Source organism: Athene noctua, chromosome 1, assembly GCF_965140245.1.
Source record: "Athene noctua chromosome 1, bAthNoc1.hap1.1, whole genome shotgun sequence".
NCBI lineage: Eukaryota > Metazoa > Chordata > Aves > Strigiformes > Strigidae > Athene > Athene noctua.
Window position 1 is genome coordinate 195961580 of NC_134037.1, and position 20339 is coordinate 195981918.

General features: G+C 37.9%; 1 protein-coding gene across 2 annotated transcripts in view; it reads left to right on the forward strand.

The window, feature by feature from the left end:
* The first annotated feature begins 243 nt into the window (after positions 1–243).
* The window catches only part of MRPS9 (mitochondrial ribosomal protein S9), a 33952-nt gene continuing 13856 nt past the window's right edge, over positions 244–20339 (forward strand). The window contains exons 1-5 of one of the 2 annotated variants that reach the window (XM_074930449.1): positions 244–345; positions 7007–7186; positions 15391–15453; positions 15551–15581; positions 17830–17909. In XM_074930449.1, coding sequence (XP_074786550.1) covers positions 268–345; positions 7007–7186; positions 15391–15453; positions 15551–15581; positions 17830–17909 — 432 coding nt within the window. In that variant the 5' untranslated portion in view covers positions 244–267. The remainder of the gene's footprint in view (positions 346–7006; positions 7187–15390; positions 15454–15550; positions 15582–17829; positions 17910–20339) is intronic. The other variant, XM_074930457.1, reaches the window with a different exon arrangement.

A 20339-nucleotide genomic window follows, 5' to 3' on the forward strand; every position in this document is an offset into this window, starting at 1 on the left:
ACAACCCACCCGCGGCCCGCTCACCCTCCCGAAACACGGCCCCACCGCCGCCACACGGCCGCGGCCCCACCAGGGCGCCGGCCTGCGGGGCCGGGCCGAGCCGGACCGGGCCGGGCCGTGCAAGGCGCCACGGGAGACAACGCGCAGGCGCGGCCCCGCCCCCCAGCTCCGTCCTCCAATCGGTGTCGCCGGAGCCCGTGGCGTAGCGCTGCCGCGCGGCGCCGTGCCCTCCCCTGGCGGCCGGGGCGGGGCGGGGCGCCGCGGGCAATGGCGGCGGCCGTGGGGCGCGTGCTGCGGCTGGGCGGCCGCTGGAGCGCGGCGGCGCCGGGCGGGCCGCGTGCCCAGGTGAGAGCCGCGCCCTTTCCCCGCCGCCCCGCCTGCTTCGGCTCGGCTTCGGGCTCAGCTTCCCCCGGGCTCTGCTGGGGAGCCGGGGGGAACTCCGTGCCGTGGCAGGAGGCGAGCAGGAAGGTGGCGGCGGGGCGGGGAAGCGGGCGGTGGCGGAGCGGGGTGTCCCCGGCGGGGCGAGCCCGCGGTCGTTCCGTAGGCCCCGGTTGGGCCGGGGTGTGGTGCTGCCCCCGCCCCTGGGAGGCCCGGCCGGCGGGGCTGCGGCCTACCGGGCGCCGGCGGTGCGCGGGGCTGGCGCCGGGAGGAGGCAGCGTTGGGGCGGGGAGGGCGAGGGCCGGCGCCGCGTTCAGGTCAGCCCTTCCGTGAGCTGAATTTCTTTTTCTTAAGAAAAAGCGTAGTTAAGACCTGATTTCTTACGTATATCGCTAGAATTAGCAGAGCCACGTATGGACTAAAGCCAATACAAGAGTGAAGTACTTTCGCAGTTCTTTAGGTTGATCATCATGAATTGTGTCTGGTCATATCAAGGTCAGTAGATAATGAAGTCTCCCGATTCCTGCGGTGGTGAGGGAAATGCGCTCCGCAACTGTGGTAACTTCAGATTAAACAGAAGTACCCGCTTGTTTTGAGATATACCGGTGTCAGCTGATTGCCGTTTAATTAAAAAGCTTAGCTACTGTCAGTATTGAGGACAGCCACTGTGTTTGTGCAGTGGTATTTGATACACCTGTATATATAATCAGTGACCAGCAAGCGGATGAAAAGGCATGCTGGTAACACCTTCAAGTTACAAAGTAATTTAGGATAATAAGGGTTGAAGAAGAACTGTTGTGTGGCTGAACTAAACCAAACCATGGCATAACAGAAGATGGATGCAGTAAGGCAGTGAAAGGTAATACTGGAAGGAGCAATTTCAAATGTTTATATTGGTTACTTCTAGGCTAACTTTAACCATTAGGAATACAGACTGATGCCTGTGCAGGTAGTTCCTTGCCCAGCAGTCAGACCTACATGCACTTAAGTTGTACAAGGAATGAGAAAGAGAACAAGGCTGAAAATGCTCTTAACACTTGATTTCATCTCAGTTGGAATAGTTTGTGTTGCTTTTGTTATCCTATATGAAAGGTGTAGTTATGATTGTAATTTAGCTTTACTGGTCAGGCATCTGCTTGAGATTGAGCTGAAAATAAGTTGTATTGTAAATGAGGAAACGACCTCAAAGGAGGAGTCACTGTAGAAGGTACAGCTGCGAGGGGCCTCGAGATCATTTATCTGCCCCTCTTGACCCCAGAGATGGGATCAGTACCTAAGCCTGTAGCTATATAGAAATCATGCTGTAACTCTCTGTGAACCAAAGGGTATGAAGGGAACTAATGGGAGACAGGACCCAGGAAACAAGAGACTCTTCTTTCCATTAGTAGTTAACCTGTGGAACTGTTGATGAGGATGTTCGGGATATTAAGAATGTATGTGAATACAAAAAGCAACTCGGAAGAAAATTTCAACTGAGGACTGTTAAGATATCAGCATGTCTTTGGATCGCTTTGATTCCCCTGGATCTGGGGAAGTGTCCTGGGAAAACTATCATGATCTGTTTGTCCTCTCCTTATGCCTCTGATACCAGCTGCTGTTGAGAACAGGGTAATGTGTTGATGTACCCTTGTTCTGACCTGGTATAACCATTTCTTATACCAAGTCCTTACTGTTAGGGAACTTTTTTATGATGCCTATCCTAAAAAGCCCTTGCTGGAGTTTAGTTTATTACTTACTGTCTTAGTGGGGGAAAACATTTAATTTCTTGGGGTTTTTTGTATTTGAAAGCGTCTTGCATTGAGAAAGGAAATGGGAAACTTTGTAATTGTAGTTCCTTTAGCTTTGACTGAACAATAGGTTTAGTTTTCTTCTAATAAGAAAACCACAGAGATTTAGCACAACTTATAAAGAAGAAAAGAAAAGATCTGGCATAGTTACTTTCAGTCACTTTTGATGTGGTTGAATAGCTGTTCTCAGCAGAAGAGTTCAGGGTACCGTACATGCTATTTAATTTGATTGGGTTGGGTACCTTCTCTAAATCACTGGATGGTATATGTGTTGATATCAGAAAGAGATGATAGCACTTTGGTTACAGTCTTTCAGAACTACATGCCTGGAATGGAGTAGCTTTTTCTGCAGTTGTTAACTGAGCTAGAGTTGAAGAGCCTGTTACTATTTGATTAACTTGTGCCTCAAAACAATGGGATCTGAATTCTGTTCCCTGGTACGCACATCTGACACTTGGTCTTCTATCTATACTTTTAGAGCTACCTTTTATTTCCATAGTATACAGTATAAGCATAATTTAATACGTAGATTTGATCAAATATGCACAGAAGATAGATTTCTTGGGGGGGGGGGGAGATGCAATTTTACAGTAACCTGTCAAGAGACTTTGTTCTGAGAAAAAGTTTCTTCTGATGAAATACTTTGTGAAATCGGGTGTAAGAAGGAATATGAAATAAATCACTTATGCATGTTTGCTGACACCTTGTGATACTTTCTGATGTGTTTTACAAAATCTTAAAACATAAACCTGATAGTGGTTCACCTAATTAGCTTGTAGGTTGACTGAAATCTGAGGTTATGTAAATATGTTTAAGTAAATCAGTTAAAACACATTTTTGTGAAACAGCTCACTAGAAAGCCCAAACTCACCTATTGAGCAAAAATTAAATCTTTAGAAACTCGGGATGGGTCCAAGCATTTACATTCTGTATGATTGCTACATAATACATTTTTTTTCTTGTGCGATAAGTGACCAGAAGACCGCTGTTGATATCTTGTATATCTGTTGGGTTCAGTAGCACTAGCTGTGCCAGTGATCGGAGCAGTGGACATAGGGCAGCTTTAGTGCTGCATGCTAATATGGTTGTACATCTGGCTCTGCATCTCCTAGTGCTAGAAACTCTACCCCAAAGAAAACTTTTTAGTCCAAATTTGTCTGTGAACTGCATGGTCTTGCAAAAGGAGGTGGTTGAAGTCTGCCAGCTTAGGGCATGGAAGCAACATGAAAATGGTGCAGCTGTGTGCATGCCATGTCATTTGGTGTTGTCTTATATCTATCACTGTAGCTGTCATGCTGTAAAATGGATGTTTTCTTTTGAATTCAAGCCTTCTGTCTCCAATTCCCCTTTCCTCCCATTCAAAAAATACAGGAAATTTGATTTGTCCATTAGTGATACATGTTGGTTTTATATCCATATAACTCCAGTGAAGCAAAAGGATGAGTAAACAGACAGGTCCTAGTTATTTCTCTTGGAAAAAATAGGCTGGAGAAATTGAAGTTGTCTGAAAAAGGTGTTGAGTTTTTTTTTTTCTGAGACAAATTTTACGTAAGCTGTTTTTCTATAAATTTACTGTCTTCCTGGAAAATCAGGATTTGCCAAACTGTTTTAATGCTAGGTTGCTCGGGAAGGAGTTGGGAGGGGAGGGTTAATACCAAGTAGTTGCATCCAGAAGTAAAGGCTTTCCCTTCTCCCATGTCCTCGTGGAAGAGTGTGTTATTTCAGAAGTACTGTTGATAACCATTGCTATTTAAAAAATGGTGAGGCTGCTGTCTGTGGTAATGCTCTATGAAATGTGTATAGAATTGAATGCAAACCTGTGGTTTCATCTAGAAAGGAGAGGGGCATGCTTTCTTGTTTGACTGAAACGCCAGAAGCATTTAGCTGTGCTTTGCAGTTCTTGCCTGTACCACCCATGAAATAGTACTCATCCCAGAAGAGGTACCCAATACAATAGATATTAATTTGCATAAGAGGCTGTTTTCTAATTATGAACAGTTTGTGTGTCCAGGGACTTTTGATTAGTGACGAATTGAAACCAGGGAAGAATATGAATAGCTTGAGGGAAGGAGGACAAAAAATGAGAAAATTACAATAGAAATTGACAGGAATAAGATGAAAGCAATCCTTTTTAAAGTATTCTGTTTAAAGCGTAGCAGGAAGAAAGCAATTCTGGGCCAAGTAATAAGGAATCATATGTTCATTAACAGGAATTACAAATAATTAGTTACTATTAAGACAAGCAAGGCAGAAGATGAATTCTTTCCTGAGGAGTGACTAGGAAAGAATAATAGGAAATTTGCAGAGATACTTCTGCTTTCCTTACTGTTTTCTAAGGAAATCACCAGAGCCTTGCCTGTGGAAAATGTGTACATTTAAAATTTTGATTATTTTTCTTTTAATTCTGTATATGTCAATGTAACCTCACAGAAAACATGAATATATATATATAAAAAGGATCAGACCAGGACTGGCGTTGAGTATGATATGTACAATCTGTGGAGAAAACAAATCAACAACAGGTTCTTCAGCACCAAATTGTGCCTTGGAGCTGTTTAAAATCTTCTCTGACGGAAGTATTGGTTACTTTTCTGAGGTACATACCTTGAAAGGCATATCTTTATCTATGTCAAATTGTAAAAGTGTAGAGGGTCAGTTCTTTCCATCTTGTGTGACCTTGTTATTCAAAGATTACCTTCTATATCAAACCTTATTGAATTCACAGGACTTACCCTGCAGCACAGGCATGTGCTGTACGTAGGTTCAAGGCAGGGTATTGTAGTCTTTATTCCAAGTTGAAATTTTAACTGGGGTTGTATACTGAAGTCTGTGACAGTCACAGATGGGTAAATTGATCATGAATAGCTTTACATATATGCAGTGAATTGGAGGTGTTGGACCAGTCCATCCTGGTCTGCCAGACATCCAGAATATGTCTGGTCTGGGCTCTGTGAAAGTACAGGAGAAGCTGTGTTTCATTTCCTGTTCGTGTAGGACTTGGCCATTAATCAGAACACCCAAAGCTTCTAGTCACAGGAGAAGTTTGTGTAAGCTAACCTATGTTACTAACAGAAGGTGGAAGTTCAACCTACTTTTGTGTTTGTCTTGCAAATAGATCCACTTATTCTTGTTCTCATGAGATGTGTGTTTGTATCATTGTGGTTATAATTTGAGTTTGAAGATTAGAGTTGTATTTGCATTAGTTATGGGAAAATATAGCAAGAGTTTTGTGCTATTCATACTAGCTTAACTCAGGATGGTAAAATCCATTGAAATGATCGGCATGTCTAAATTCTGATCTGGAGAAGACAAATCTTGTCACTTGGAGGACATTTAATCATTTCAAATACTAGCTTTATTCTGTTCCTCGTAATAACAACTCTTAACTAGTTCACTTTGTGTGTGTTTGGGTTTTAATTTTGGCTAAAGGTAGACTGAGGCTACAGCTCCAGGAGCAGCAGAGGCAATTTAATAATTTGCTCAAAGAAATGAAGAGAGGACTCCCCCTCTACTGCCTTGCTTCCAGTTGTGTGGTTCAGCCACTGTCTTGTGTCAATTTTGACTCATCTTGGAGCCTTCTCTGAATCACTTGGTCTTAGCAGCTCAGCTGAGAACTGCTCACTGGCTAGGAAGAAGCAGAAATTTCTGGTCTGCCACATTTAGGGAGCTGACCTGGCTTGCAGAAGAATCCAAGTGCCCGAGCTGGTGTGGGGCAGGTAGAGGGAGTGAGGAAAGAATGCTAGCAGGGATGGACTGTGAGATGGGCTAGCTCTGCCTTGTGGAACTGCACTGTCTGCTTACAAAGCCAAGCCGAGGCACATTAAAGGGGCTGGAGATAAGTGTTTCTGGGTACTATCTGGTGAACAAAAATGTATATTTTTCTGATTCAAAGTGATTCTTTTTCTGTCTTTGCTTTTCTGTCCCACACACCCTTTTTTCTTGCGATTCCCTCCCTCCACCCACAGAAGACCACACAAATAATCAGTTTTCATTCAGTTTGTGGAATAATTAAGCTGCAGAGGACTTTAATACTAATGTTGGAGAGACAAAATAGTGCATAATATTGGCACTAGGCCAGAACTGGGACATTACTGCTCAGTCAGTGAAGCTCCTGTTCAGCTGGCAGAGAGCTTGATTGAAATTAGTTCTCTTGACTACTGATTGTCTTGATAGAAGAAAAAACAAGCTTGTATCCCACAAAGATCAAAAGATAACTGTTCCCTGAGTTTTGACTTCTAAGCTGGAACAGTGCTCAGTAGTATTTGCTGGTGAGAGCTACTCTACTAGCTTTCTAATTGTTCTACCTGAGATGGTGAAATAGTTTATGGTCCATGCTGGCACTGGGAACAAGGAAGGAACACTCCCATCACCTTTCCAGAACCTCTAGCAGTATCTGTGCAACCACATGCTTCTGAAAGCCACTAGAGAGCTGCCCTGCAGATTCTTTTCATACTTACGGGATGCGTTTAGGTGAAGGAAAAACCTGCTTATTTGCTGATAGATTTTAATTTTAAGACTGTGTCTGTTGATCAGTGCTGTGTTTTGCTTTTGCTGGATGTTCCTGACATGATACTATGTTTCTTCATCCGAAAAACCTTCTGAATGATTTGTAATCTGTGAAAATGATCAACTTTTAGAATGTGTTTATCTGTTTAAGGGCATTAAACGATTGGGAGAAAATGGTTTAATGAGTAATGCTGCCTTTTCTAACGTAATACAATAATGTGTTGAATCTTGTTATAGGTATGAATATCTTGTTTAGACTGTTAATTTTATTTAGAGTTCACTGTGCCAAAAATATAAAATAAATCTCTCACTTTTTTCTTTTCTGTTTTTGTTAGACGTTAAGGCTAATCTATACCACTACAGCAGTGCAGAGGAAAAATGTAGGAGCCTCAGGACCTGAAAAATACACGGAGGAATTTATTAAAAAACAGATTGAAGAGTTCAACCTAGGAAAGAGACATTTAGCCAACATGATGGGAGAAGATCCAGAAACTTTTACCCAAGAGGATATTGATGTAAGTACAGTTGCTCTGTTGGAGAAGTAATTTACTGTAGAGTTTCAGATATTGAAAGCACTTTACTTCAGCATGAGCCCCTCAGCTCTCTGTGAATTTTAATCAAACTGTCAGAATAAGAAAGAATGCTACTATACATTGCAAACATTGCAGCTGTGACTGTGAATAGAGATTCTACCCCTGCTACCATGTGAGGTCAGACATCACAGTATAGAGCTGTATACCATATCTTGCTAAAGCACAGTAGGTTCTTTTTAAAAGTACTAATGGATAATCCCCTTGATCAGAGGTTATAAGAGGCACTGTAAAGGTTTATGTAGTACTTTGAAGTGTTTGCCCACAATTTGACCTGCTGTGTGTATTTAGGTCAGGATTTCTTGTGTGATACTGTGGTTGTTGGTAATGCAAATTAAAATTTATAGGATGTTTTACAACTAACACTCAGTTTTAGTTTAGGGATTTTAATACAGATGTGAATTTAAGCTCATATCAATAGCTCCAAACATACTATTTTATTGCCATTCCCTCTGACAACTGACAGATGGGTGGTCTTCTCTTTCTTTGTGTCATTTAGGCTCATGTATAGATATGCTCCCTTTCACTCAGGAAAATGTTTTGTTGCATGGATTTTTTTTTTAATGTCCCACCTGGTCTTCACTTCTGTCATTTCTGTCTTTTTTTTATCACACATCAGAGGTAGGGGGAGAAATGTCATTTGGTGACATTTACTCTTAGGTGAAGCTGTGTGAAGTCTCATGGTTGAATCTTTCTCTGCGCAGTAACAACACTATTACTATATCCATGGCAGCACAGTATATCAGCAGGGCCCTCGGGGTAGACATAGTAATGTGATATGTGCCAAAAGAGGTGTGCATGGCTTAGTGTTTTCAGGGCAAGGAGACTGTTTGTTGCCCCTCTCAGTGGCAAAATTCTGTCAGCATAGCTGTGTCTACATAAGAGATCTTGACAGTGTGCTTATGCCAGGAAAGAGCTACATCTGTAGGTGGTGATACAGGCTGATTTCAAACACATTTGACAGGCTTCAAAACTAAGTTCTGAAAACTTCTCTGAAAATAGACACCAAAGTAGAGACGCACAGTTAATGGCCTGCTGGGAACGCTGAAATGAGACTTGAGTTTTATCAGGTCTCAGAAAAATCCATAAAGGAAGCTTGACTTTATAAAAAATCTCTAGGAAATCAAGCTTTATGAGTACAAAGCTATGCACTGATACTGTGACTACTTTAATTTAGAATCACAGATACCACTTTGCTCTATCTACAGACAAGTGCTAATGCAGGGACCCTTCCCATCTCAGTATAGAGTTGACAGGACCTCATCCACAGTAAAAGTATTCATTGAGGCATTTGGGTCAGCAGTAATAGCAGCCTTTTTCTTTACATTGACTTTTCTATTTCTGCACAGACTACAGAATTTCCCTTTCCTGTGTTTTTCAGATGTTCTTTCTTATGCTTAATGACCTCTGTCTTTTTGAGTTACTTCCTTGTGAAGTATTCATGCACAGACCTGCCACCAGAATACCTCCCGTGTTAGTACAGTACAGTGATGATGCTAATAGTTCAGTTTGCCTGAAAGGTTAATGGTAGGAGAATGCATTAATCTGCAGCCTGGCTTCCTTCCTTGATAGGGTCTTGGCGGAAGGCTTACAGACAGCAAGACTGCAAGCAATGGAAGATGACCATATCTAAGTAGTGGCTTCTTTCTGAATCCACAGCACTACGATCGTTTGCACTAAGTTAACTGAGTTCCATCATTAATAAAAGCAGATTCATTTTGGAAATTAGCTTTCACAAATGTAGTGCAGGTGACAAGTATGGGACTGCTTTGCAGACTGTTTCTGAAAAGAGGGGAAGTGCAGCCAAAAGAGTAGTGTTTTGTTTGGTGATAGCAAGTATCTGGTACATGTTTGACTTCTTCATATTCCATCAGGTGTTGGAAAATACTTAAGAGTGTGTAATAGTGTCTGCTATGCATAATTAAATTTCTGTTATAAAAATATAAAAGCTGCTTAAGCACCGGCAGGAGAATTATGAAGTTTTACATTTTGAGCAGTAATAATTCTTTCTTATGAATGCTTATATACCTCCATGTCTTTTACTATTAATCAGTCTGTCCAGTGTATCTCAAAAGTAGACATCATAGGATTCTGTTCTTCACCAGAGTTTTAGGTATAGTTTAATAAAAGCTAAACCTTGTGAAGTTTTAAACAGGAAAATAAGTTGACTTACTTGCTAATCCTTCTGGATGTTGTGGAATCAGAATTGCCTCTTACTGGTGCTTTTATTTAGGAATGAAAAGTTAAGCTGTGCATTACAACTGTATTTCTGGAGGAGAAAAAAATACAGCAAATTGATATATAACTCTGCAGAAGTCTACCAATTGCTTTTTAATTGGTATTATAGACCTCACTCTGAAGCTAGAAGGTTTTATTCTCCTATGTGTGAATATGTGCTATGAAGTTTTTCTAATTGATTTGCTTTGCCCATTCCATTTGATGTATCATTTTTCACAATATTTCATAATTTGTGCTCATTTCTAATGAACAGAGTCGTTAGGACAGGCATGTCTAAGTACAACTGACAGCTAACATTAGGTGCCAGATGCAGTTTATAAAGCTATGTAGAACTGCAGAGAACAGTTTAAATAAATTAGCACCTGTACATTAGTCTCACTTGCTGGTAATTTATAAGCGAATCAGTAGAGATGACATTTAGGTAAGTCATTGATCAAGTTAACAGCTGCATACCCGCTGCCCAGCTGGGATACCTAATTAATAGAGATTGCAGTCCTGACCTAGTGCTTTTCCCCGGTTGAGTCTGTAATCCTTTTATTTTGTGATTTAACTTTAACTTGTGGTTGTAGTAAACAGCCTACCTTCATTTTCTGCTGTCAGTTCTGTGATATTCTACTTTAAAGCCCAGAAATCTAAGTAAAATTAATACAAGAAAAGCATCTTAATCTTCATGACCTATTTATGTGCCAGTATTTTTATTATTCATTTTTATGCAGTCACTAAATGCTCTCCCAGATATGAGCTCACCACAAAGCAATACTCTTTCTCCTTAAGAGTTAGTAAAACTCAAAAGCCAGAGATCCGAGGTGATTTTCTCTTGCTGTCTGCCTGCCTTATGACCTAATAGATTGATGTCAAGCAGACGGAATGATTTGAATCTAAACTATGTTTATCTTCACTAGCATATATATTGTTGCACTAATACCAATAAGGTTGTTAACTATGAAAATGTTAAATGTAGAAAAACTTCATTCCTTAAAGGGTATAGTTGCTTTCAATGAATTAAGATTTAATGAAAAGTAGGCTGTATTTACTTGCTTTTAAAAGTGGCTCAGCACATCGGATTTCTAAATAACATTCAATTTTTAGCAATGCAAAATGTTAGAAATGAGTGAATATTGGCATATGTGAAATGTCAGAAATGTTACTCAGAACAAAATGCATTTCTGAACTTTGTTTGCAAGAAGAGAATGTTGTCCAGCATTGTCCTTACAAGAAATACAACAAATGGATTTTGTATTGTTTTTAAATAGTTGATGCTAGAATGTTTTTTCCAACTTTTTTTTTCTCCAGTGGAGCCAAACTCCTGTATTAGTTTTTTTTTCTGCATCAAAGTCCATCTGAACTGATGACTACTGTATTTTTTTATATTTTTAAAAAAATTTGTTTTGAAAATGATTAATCAGTATAACAAAAGTATATTAAAAGAAAAAGGGGGTTAGTGGTTTTTTTCTTCACGTGATGGGGTAAAAATGATGTGTCACTGTGAACTTGAAATTTCTTTCTGCCCAAGCTAGAATTCAGCTTTAGATAAACAGTGGCAAATGATTGGGGTGGTTTCAATAAATTTTAGTAGTTAGTTGTTAGAGGAGCATTTTGTTTTAGAAGATAAACTTACGTGTGTCACTTTTTTTTGGTGTTAACCTTTTCTGTCTTGTTAAATAGATTTTTATTTAACATTTTTCCATCCCATTTTTGTTTCGTTCCTGGTGCTACCCCAAATATTCTGGATTTTGGATGTTGAAAACTTTTAAAGAATGCTGCTAGTGTGGTTCGAAGGAAAAACAGCTGTTCCAGCAAACATTTCTGCTGAAGTACGGTGGCTAAATAATGTGATTCAAGAGGCAGGGTTTAGGAAGGGAAGTGGTTCTCGTGTGATCAAGTTGAGGAGTAGAAGAAGCTGAAACAGCTATTGCTCAGGCATTTCATTAAAGCATTATGGCATAAAGTGTCACTTCTCATCTCAGTGTTTTGATGGCTAAAGTTTCTTGTATATTTAAAAAGGAATGATCTGGATTCTTGAGCCCTGTGCCAAAAAATGTGCTCCTGCAAGGGAACCCCAGCATGGAGGTGTTTTTTTTGTTTTTTCTTCTTTCTTTGTTTTCTGCAAAATACCTTTCCTTAGATTATTTCCTTAGATAACTCTCTTCGGGTATGATTCAAGCAATGAAAATTATTGGAATGTTTTGTGTTTGAGCTGTAGATCTAAAAAAAAGTGTGGGAAGACACTTGGGCAGGATCAATTTGCTCTGCCAAACCTCTCCTCCTTATGGTGGCTTATTTAAGGACTGAACTGTCTCAGTGTCTGTCCCCTATCCCAATATGACTCAGTCTATTCTATTTGAAGTATTGAATTCTTAATTTGTCAAGACAAAAAAAAAGGTAACCCTTACAATAACCCAGCTGAACTTGTTTGAGTTAGGCTCTGATGTCTAAGAAAGTGAGTGATCAAAAAACTTCTTGGCTTGCAGATAGATAGGAAGGGAAGGAGGATCAGAAGTCAGCATGTGCAACATGCACAATGAAGAGGTCTGATGATGGTGTGGCAGGTATACTGAATTAGCACAGTATGCCTTGTGCAGTGCTGGACAGATTATCTAATGAATTGGTTTGCATGTTTGAAGGACTGCCAGATAGGATTTTTTTAATAGGGATGGAAGCTTGTTCTCATTATTCCAGCTGGCTTGAATTCAAATTTATAGCTGCAAGTGAAAGACATTGTAGTCCTGTAGGCAGTATATTGAATCATCTGATCCCTCAACAAGTGATACTAGAACAGGATTCCTTTTAGTTTGTTACAGGAATGCTGAGTTTACCAATGACTATTTTTTTTCCTGTGTGGATCAACAGTAGACTTTAAAAACAAACACCTTCAAATTCCAAAAGGAAATGTCTAAAATTTTTTTTTAGCAACTCATAGCAGAAGCAGGCTGTACCCATTCCACTTTTTTCCAGTAGTTTATGTAATTATTTTTGGAAATACCATTGTGTTACTAGGTACCAGGGTTTTTTAATCATGTTTCTGCTGAAAATAATTATGGATGTTTCTTTTTTGAAGAGTTGTGTTTTATTTCCAAAGACAATGGCAACAGTGTCATTTCACAAATAGAATTTTGAAATAGCAGCTGAGAACCTGTGGAAGCTAGAGTGGGATGAATGAAACTTGTATAGCTAAAATGATGGCCTGAAGAAAGTAGTTCTTGGTGATACTCAGAACATTTTATTTCTCATCTAGAGTTCAAGTCAAATTAAGCACTAGAAGAAGGATATGGACCATGATGGTTAAGATGAAAACCACTTCTGGAATGGAAAACTGCAGTTAAATCTAAAAAGTTTCTTGGGAACTTTACTCCTAGCATTTAAACCTTGTTTATAAAGTTTTAAGAGGGTTGTTCACTGCTTTTTGTATGTTCAGGAAAATGCAGAACATGCAGTTAATTCTGTACAGCATTTTGACTTGAAACTTGGAGATTCCTGAAAGGAAGCCTGTGTTCCAAATCTGAAGACATTGTCAAAAAATTTCAGGAAAATATTTCATGGTTATTTATGTGCTCCAGCTGCATTTTGGAGACACTGACTCTGATGTCATTGTAAGGTTGATCCACCATCTTAATTGCTAGTACATGAGTGTTGAATTACAGTTTTTCTGAAATACTACTTTTCTACAAAGCTGAAACATTTGCATAGACAAAATAAGTTTCTATAAATGAAGTTTCCAAGAGGCAGACTGACTTGCCATATAGTTGCTAAAAGTACAGTCTGAGGACACAGCTATTTAAAATTAAGAAGAAACTTCTGAATAAAGTTGAACTGAGTCTGTTGCATCCCAGGATAGTTCCTAATGGGATGTGAAGACAAATACCCCATCCTTGATTACATTTCCATAAAAAGGGAGGAGGCTGGAAGACTCTTATTTCTTTCCATTTTGGAGCAACAAAAAAGTGAATTTATAAAGTGAACTGTTATTCTTTGGCTAGTTGTTGCGTGGAGAGCTGAAAGTAGATATAAGGATTTCTTAATGGAGGGTTTGTTTATGTTTTAGCCTGAAAGACATGAGTATACACTCAAGTGATATAAACTAAACTGTCTAGAAGTAGAAGGTCTCAGATGGCAGCTGCTCTCTTAATTATAAATGTTAAATTGTTATATTTGGCATTTATTAAGTTGTCATAGTTACAGTAACTGTTTTGACTGAGATTCCAGAAATGCTTGTATAAAGGCTGTGTCTTAAGTACACACACAGTCAGTCTTGGTATCCTGTAATAAATTCTTTTAATATCTTATATAAGGTGTTTGTTTAACATCATTTGGCTCACAGCAGATTTCTATTGTCATCATAATTAATCCCCATTTGTTCATAAATAGGTGTTCACCTACTGTGTGTATGCATAAAATGCCCATTGACTAACAAATGGGAATACAGTAGTCACTAAGAGAAACAAAATTACCATTTCATAAAATCAAGTTAAGCCTTTTGTTTGCTTCAGAATTCTCAAAATTTCTGTTCAGAATGCCAGTAGGGGATTAATGGAAGTAATAGGTTAGGTCTTTTTACACTCTATGCATATTAAATCGGTTGAAACACTGACAAACCGCTCCATATCCGTAGAAAAAAATATCAGCAAATAATGGCCCTAAGGTAGCCTAACCAACAAAGAGTCATTCTTCCTAAGAGAAGATTTTAAACTCCGATTTTATTGTAATTCTACTTTTCCATACTGTCTAATGGAAATATAAATGAGACCACTGCTGGTGGGGTTTATTCAGTTAGTCCATGTTACTGTACAAGCACAAAATTTCCATCTTAAGCTCTACTACCCACTGCCTGAAGATGGCTACACTTGCCAGACCCCTACATCTGGGGCTAGGTTTTTCTGGTTTGTTTTTAAAAACAAATCGAAATACACAGCTCTAATAAATGTGTCTTTTTGTTTTATTAAATTATATTTTAGCTACATTGTAGAGGGAGAGTAAGATGCTGTTGAACAGAAATGTATGTCATTGAGTTTAACCTTGTAAGGTGCTTTGCCTTACATTTTGCCAGAATGATTTGAAATGTAGGTATACCTACTTTATTTGTTGGAGGCAAAGAATACTAACTTTATACATCCCGTGAATAGTGGTAGATACTGGTTAAGTAAAAGCAAATTATGTACCTTGTACTTAGTAAAAACAGTGGTAAAGGATGAATGTTTAATGAATGTTACATGCTTTTCTAAATTGCTTTAGTAAACCCTTAGGTATCTAAGGACAAGAAAGATGGCATTTAAGAGTCTTTCTTCTCTGAGCAATTAGTTCAAGTTCAGCAAAGATTGTAGTGATTCACAGTTGTTTCCAAATGCAGTGATCAATGAAATGCTTATTTAGGCTATGTAAAGTATCTTCTGCTGCCACAACAAACATTGCTTCTAGACTTGAGGAAGCTATGTCTGTAGAAACTGGGATTCTAAATGTGTAGAACTTTGTCCAGTTGCTTTAAATAAAATTGCCATGCTTGGTCTGTCAGTAGGCACTGTTAACAAGCGCTGATATTTTCAGAAAGTTAAACGTTGTGATTTCCTCTAGAAGCCACAGCACTTGAAATTTTAGGGAGAATCACTGTGTATAAAGATGGTCTTTGCACTTGAGTAGTTCTAGTAAATAATGATAAATGCATATGATAACAACTAAACTTTACAGAAGAAAGTTCACTCATTCTGGTCTAGTAAGAGTATAGCTTTCAGAATGAGGTTTTCTTTTTCCTGAGGATTCCTGTGGCACTCTTTCTTACTGATCTGGTTGCTACAGTACAAAAGTTACGCTCTTTTTCTCAACAGAAAGTACCCAAGAAATGTTTTGATGATGCTTTTGAGGAAAAAAATTACATATATGATCTCTCTTTTTGCTTGCAGAGAGCTATTGCATATCTCTTTCCTTCTGGCTTATTTGACCGACAAGCCAGGCCCATGATGAAGGTAGGATTTTTTGTTGTTGCATTTCTGAGTAACTGTAGCATGATATTTTAAGTAACTTTTTCGTTTTGTTGATACTTGTTTATTTATTTATTTACAGCATCCTACTGCAATTTTTCCAGAGCAGAGGAGTAAGTGTTCATAGATTTTTTTTTTTAAATTGTTTCTAAGTATTAGAATTTTTGCATATGTAGAATTCTTTATTTTCACAGATTTACTTTTTTCCCCCATGTTCCTAATAACCACTAAGACATAAGTGGAAAACCTGATCTTATATCCTAGTTTTTAGGATAAAAAATACTACTGAATTCTGGAATACTAATGGTCTTTTCAGTCATCTTGTTAACTGACTATAGATAAATGTTTTTAACTGTTTAAAAATAAACAATAGGTAGGATGACATGCAGAATTTTTGAAGTCATGGGAAAAACCTTCTGTTGAATTCAGTAGCTTTTTGGTCAGAGCTGTCATATCACAGCCATAAAGTAATCATTAATACTATTTTTAAACCAAAAGTTTTCCTGATAACTTCATTGCTCTAAAAGCTTAGAAATTACAGCTTTGAAATTGCCAGTTAAGAGAATAAGGAGAGTGGAAACTCTCCCAATCATGTCTCAGTTTTGACCAGAAAGTCCTAATTCTGTGTTTACATCCTGTCTTTGGTCTTGCTCCTGAGACACTATATGAAGTGGCAGTTGTCAAGTGATATGCCAGTATGTTGGTCAGCGAGAACTTCACTGAAGTTGCTGAAATAATTTTACATAGAATATTTAAAAGATATGACACAACCTGTTGTCCACTTCTGGCTCACACTTCGTATCAGCTAGTAGCATCGATGTGAAATTCCACATGCACTGAGCTCTTAGGTTCTGGATGGACACTTCTGATTATCAGTGAAATCATATAATTTTCTGGTCTCTTTTCCTGTTTTGGAATTAATTGATACTTGATGTTCTGGGGGATTCTTATGTCTTTTTGAAAGCTGTCTAAATTATCTGAAATTTTGGAATTTCATCTTTTAATTGGTATCACGTGTTATTTTCTAATGGCAGTTTTGTAAAGTAGAAAGTAGAAAGGATAAGAGTTAAAATTATGTAATTTTAAAATCCAAGTGGTGTGTTATGGCAGAACTAAGCTACTATTCTATATGCTTTCAGGACCAAAGAATTCTTTAAAATGCTAGCTGTGTCCTGAGGAGTGTAAGAACTAATTAGTATAAATGTGTATCTTTGTATTTACATCTAAAAATAACACTTTCAATAAGTATCTATTTTAAGGCAGCTTTGTCTTGTCTATGCATTATGCCTTTGATAACTTTGAAGTACAGAAATGTAAATTTATACTTCAGAATGTTCCCTGAACAGTAATTTCACCAAAATATGCTTTCACAGCTGCATAAATGGAAATTCACACATTCCAGTAGTAGTATGTGTGGGTAAAAGCCCCCGGTATATTCCTTCTGTTCTAGTAAGTTTTGCATCTTTACATTCAACTTCTGCTGTATTATGATGTCTTATAACATATCATGCTTATCAGACAGGTTCTTGGAGTCTTATCTTTGTAGCTTATAGATAGCTTTGAACATCACTGGATAAAATGGGTGGGAAATTTCTCTACAGTTCAATTTAAAAAGCTCTCAGGTTTTTATATTTGTCACTTTATTTGGAAAAGATCTTTGTCATGTTATATTTGTTTGGGTTTTTTCTGAATTTGAAATATATTTGTCCTTAAGTAACGTTATTTTAATAAATAAACTGGATGTGCTGAGTTGTATGGAACATGTGTTTTCCTGCTGAACTAATTATCTAAACTATAGCATAGGGTTTTGTATTTAAATATCCCAAACCTATTGACATGAACAAGTCCTAAAATTGCCCAGGCTCTGAATACATTTGTTACCTGCAAAAGACAATTTTCTTAATTTAGTTTAGCCATATTATACTAATACCAGATTTACTCTGGGTTTAAAGGACTGTTTTCCAGAACTGCTAATCTTTAATCATTCACGATAATTATGTAGATTTCAGTTGTCTCTTAATTTGTGCTTATTCTAAAATGGATACTTCTATCTGTAATACCAACTATACAGACTTTGAAATTTTATTTAAGATGTCCATGAGGGATTCTCTCATGTTAAACAATATTTAGAGATACTATATTAAATATTTGGTTATAATTGCAGATGAAAATTGTTTTTTAACAAGGTAGTCTAAATCATTAGATTTCCAGACAGGTTGAACACCTGTAAAATGTCTTTGTTGTTTGATATTTATAAAGGTAATCAGTATTAGGAAAGAGGTTTATAACTGCAATGAAATACCAGGGATTTTTTTTTAGTGAGTGTGTATTGCTTTCTTGTCTAATCTTGCTTTCCTTTAGAAATCCAGTGGGGAGAAGATGGCCGACCATTTCACTTTCTTTTTTATACTGGCAAGCAGTCATATTATTCATTAATGCATGTAAGTATGTTATAATCTGTAATAAGTAATGTTAGCTCCCAGTCAAGTACACGTAGTTCTAGAGATGTGTATCAGAAGCTCCTGAGTTTACTCATGTTTTCACAGTAGAACATAATATCACCACTGAAGCTAAGTGCGGTGTATATTTTGGTCAAAATATCCATTATTAGGGGCATTTTTATATTTAAGAGAACAGACTACATAATAGTTCTTGCTTTAATTTTTGGTGTATTTTACAATTTTGGCTATGGACGAGGCTTGATTAGTTTGAACACTTTCTTGTAGGCTGTATCTGGTTAGTAGTGGAGAATGCATATACAACAAAAACGGGTTCTCCTAAAAAATTCACTGTAGAATAAAAAAATAGGGCTTTTTTTTCCCTTGAAGGGCAAAGCTATAGGAAATGTTATTTGTGCTGACATTTAGTGTGAAGAAAATTTGCATTTAAACTACTTAATTGATTTTTCTAAGACTGTTCCATTCATGCAAACTTAAGGCTTTTTCTGATTAGTATGGTTCCAGGAGTAAAGGATCTGCATCTGTTTACCTTTATGAAAAAAGCTGTATCTAATAGACCATCACTAGACCCTGAGTCTTAACACGGATTGTGAATACACGTTTCGTATCTACGACCATCAATGGCACAAGCATTATCTGCCTCTTCAGAAGAGTTTATAGAAAGATGTGCATGTTTCTTATGGATACTCATAGAAGACAAAAGCATTAATAATGTATGCAGAAATATTTAATTGGACAATCGTGTCAGATTCTGTTTCCTCATTAGATAGTCTTAAAAAGTTAGTTCTATTGTTAGTCTGCTGTCAAAAAAAAAATTTACGCTATCAAATTCTGTGCACAGCTTTACTGAGTGTACTGTTTTTATTAGAATTATCTCATATTTATTTGTGTTCTGCGTACCCAAAGGACAAAGTCCCCACTTGTCAGGTACATTTATTTCTTTGGGAGAATAAAAAACAGCCCCCCCTCTTTTTTTTGTTGTTGACCTTGGGCAAATGAGCTTCTTGCCCTGGCAGAAATGAAATGAATGATAAATGTAGAGTGTGTCTTTGCTGAGTAATGGAGCTGCAGCATAGGCTTTCCACAGAGGTTTTCTCCTGCACAGCCTGAGGCAGCCCGAGGACCCCTGCTGTTCATTTAAATAGGTATGTCAAATCTGCCTCGAAACGCCGCTGGTTTGATCTGTGGTAATATTTGTGAAGGTTCCATATGGACTTGAGCCCCCTGCAGTGCTAAGAAATAATGTACAACGCTTCATGGTGCAGACGCAAATTTTCTCTGAAAAGGGATGCAATGCTGCGTTTTAGCTGTCGGAGAGGATGATGGAGCTGACGCGCTAGGCCTGTCAACTTGTTACACGGATGGGTTGCACGCAGCGAGGCTGTGGAAAATCTGTGCCTTTTAACTTTTCTACTTAATCACGGTTGTAGCATTGCCTTTAGACTGTATGCTACATTAATTCTCTTCCTGCCTTCTGCCTTTCATCCCAAGTTTCACGGAAAAAAGTAAAGCATGCAGGTCTTGTAGAGGAGCCTTATCAAACAGCTGTCATCTGACAAGCCATTTGCATTTGTTTTGGCTGAAACAGAGCAACCCAAGGGCAAGATGTTTTGTTGCATTCCATCATAATGAAGAAATTACAAATTTTACAAGGAGCACAAGTTTATTTTTAGCTCGTTCTAGCAGTTAGAAAGGGTATGCAAGCTTGCCTTGGAAATCTCTAAAAGAATAGTGTGCATCTTGTTTCTAACAGTGTGGCAACCACCTTCAAACAAATCGTTTTGACAAATACATTTTTCATTAGTATAGGATACTTGAGTGTTCTTCAACTGTTCATGAATATTTTCATTAAATAAGCTTCCGTAAACCTAAATCCATTATGTGAGGTTTCACAGGGTTTTTTTTATTCAGGCAAAAGAAAGCTGAAATCTGCATGAAATTCCCAACATTGTTTTAACCTCTTATTAGACTAATGTATATTTAAGAAAATTTATTTTTTAAGTCTCAAAGCTAATTAATTTGGCTAGGGAAAAAGAAAGGGTTGTATGTTAGTACAGTCTCGTGTAAGTAATCCATCCCATTTGAGGATGTCCTTTAAATTGCTACATTAAGTCTAATATATCGGATAAACATAAGTATTTAGCCTAAACTTGTATGCCGTTAATTACTACATAGATTTATGTGGAACTTGAATTTTATTAATTGCTAGTAATGTAACTGGTCACAGCAACATTTTAGTTAATGTTAATAGATAATATTATCCTTACTAAAAATAAACTGTGTATATTTGCATGTATTGCAACTGCCAATATATATGTTATTACTTGAATATTAAATGAACTTTTATAAATGATATTTGTTTTATACTCCATTGTTGTCTTTTGTTCTGCCTGTTGAATAAAGTTTAGCTGT